The 1,739-nt window shown below is 68.3% G+C and overlaps 1 protein-coding gene across 1 annotated transcript in view; it reads left to right on the forward strand.

Moving 5' to 3' along the window:
* The window catches only part of LOC101568817 (short stature homeobox protein), a 15,335-nt gene that overhangs the window by 1,832 nt on the left and 11,764 nt on the right, over nt 1-1,739 (forward strand). The window contains exon 2 of the mRNA XM_012512794.1: nt 1,691-1,738. Coding sequence (XP_012368248.1) covers nt 1,691-1,738 — 48 coding nt within the window. The remainder of the gene's footprint in view (nt 1-1,690; nt 1,739) is intronic.

The raw sequence follows: 1,739 nt of genomic DNA on the forward strand, positions 1-1,739 counted from the left end.
CACACCTCGCCTGATGTTGGAGCCGGGCTGGGGCAGGCGCGTGAGGGCTGAGGGGGCCGCAGGCCGGGCTCTCTGGGGCAAGGAGTCACAGGCACCAGCTGGTTGGACATCCAGGGTCACCGCCGAGGAGGACACTCACGGGTAGGACTGTTATGGCAAAGAAAAGAAAGTCTGGGACCCCGCTCAGACTAGGGTGTCGTTCCAGTAACCCAGAACCCCAGGGTGGGGCGTCCTCTCTGGCCTGCAGCTGGGTGTACTGGCCAAAGCTCTGGGGCTTCCTGCGGCTTTGACCTTGCTGTAGCAGAGACCCTGGGTGCTTCGAGGCCTCGGGGTCCTCTCTAAGAGGCGCCACGCAGCTGGTCCTGCGACACACGCCGGGGAGTTGTGGGCCCGAGTGAACAGAGCAGGAGGCTGCGGCGCCGGGGCCTGGGGTTCCTCTCCGCGCCTCATCTGTGTGCTGTGCTTCCAGGCCCGTCCGAGGCCTGAGCTTCTCCTGCCGGCTTCTCGCAGCAGGGACCACCTGGTGGGCTGCCCTGAAAGGCCAGCGGGAGCCGGAGTGAGGGTAGAGGGGCTCTGCCCCCCAAGGCACATTCCCTGGGTGCTGGCGAGCAGGCCCGTGCTTCCAGGGCTCAGCCGTGACCTCCCCAGACCCGCCGGGACTGATTCCTTCCAAAGACCGCAGGGCAGGCCCAGCTCGGGTCGGGCCAGCGACCTCAGTCTGACGTGGAGTGGAGAAGGGAGGCAGAGCCAGGGCGGCCTCAGCGAGGACTGTGGCAGAACACGGGGGTGGGCTGCTTCCCTTTAGCCGGTGGAAGGACAGATTTAAACTGCCACTTGGTGGGGATGTCAGGGAAGTCTGGGAAGACAGGGGTGGGGGGCCAAGGCCGGCCCGGCTCGGGCTGGGGCCCAAGACCCAGGCTTTCCTGCACGGTGGGCTCCCTGCGGGCCAAGCTGGAAGGGACGGCGAGGGCCTGGCCCCTGAGCAGCCTCCTGTCCGAGGCCCGGAGCCCTAGTTAGGGCAGGGCACACTCTCGCAGGCCGAGGCTGACCTAGCCCGGGGCGCCCGGAGCGCCCGGAGCAGCCTCCAGCTGGGCCCGGCAGGCCTGTGGGTCGGGCAGGCCGCGGAGACCTCCCCGCGGAGCCGTTTCGGTGCCGGCCCCTCTCTTCTGCTCTGAGCTTGAGCCTCCTTCTCCTCCTCAGCAAACGTGAAGCGCCCTGAATTTGGGCGCTCGGAGGGCGCTGGGCTGAGGTTCCCGCTGGCCTGCGCGGGGCAGCTGCCGGATTTCGTAAGAAAACCCGGAGACTAGTAGACTTGGAGAGCCGCTCAGGCGGCCCGGGGCCGGCCGTGTGCCCGGGCCCACACAGCCCGGCGGGTCTGCCTAGCTTCCTCTGCCTCAAACATAATATTGAGCGCCGCTTGCCTTGCAAAAACAAGGCCACGCTGTGTCAACAGAGGCAAAGTGGATAATTGGAGAAACGCTGCAGAGGCCAGGCCGGGGAGTCCCGCCGCGCCGATCTCGGCCAGGACCGCGGGCTGGTGGCGGCCGGTCCCGGAGCGGGTGTGCAAGTGTGCGTGTGCGAGTGTGCAAGCGTGCGTGTGCGAGTGTGCGACGGCTCACGCGGGCGGCGGGGGGCCGGGCGGGGCTGGGGCGGGGGACCCCTCCGGCCTCACCGTGCCCGCGCCCCGCAGGGCTGTACGAGTGCAAGGAGAAGCGCGAGGACGTGAAGTCGGAGGACGA

Source organism: Octodon degus, unplaced genomic scaffold, assembly GCF_000260255.1.
Source record: "Octodon degus isolate 3935 unplaced genomic scaffold, OctDeg1.0 scaffold00274, whole genome shotgun sequence".
Lineage (NCBI taxonomy): Eukaryota > Metazoa > Chordata > Mammalia > Rodentia > Octodontidae > Octodon > Octodon degus.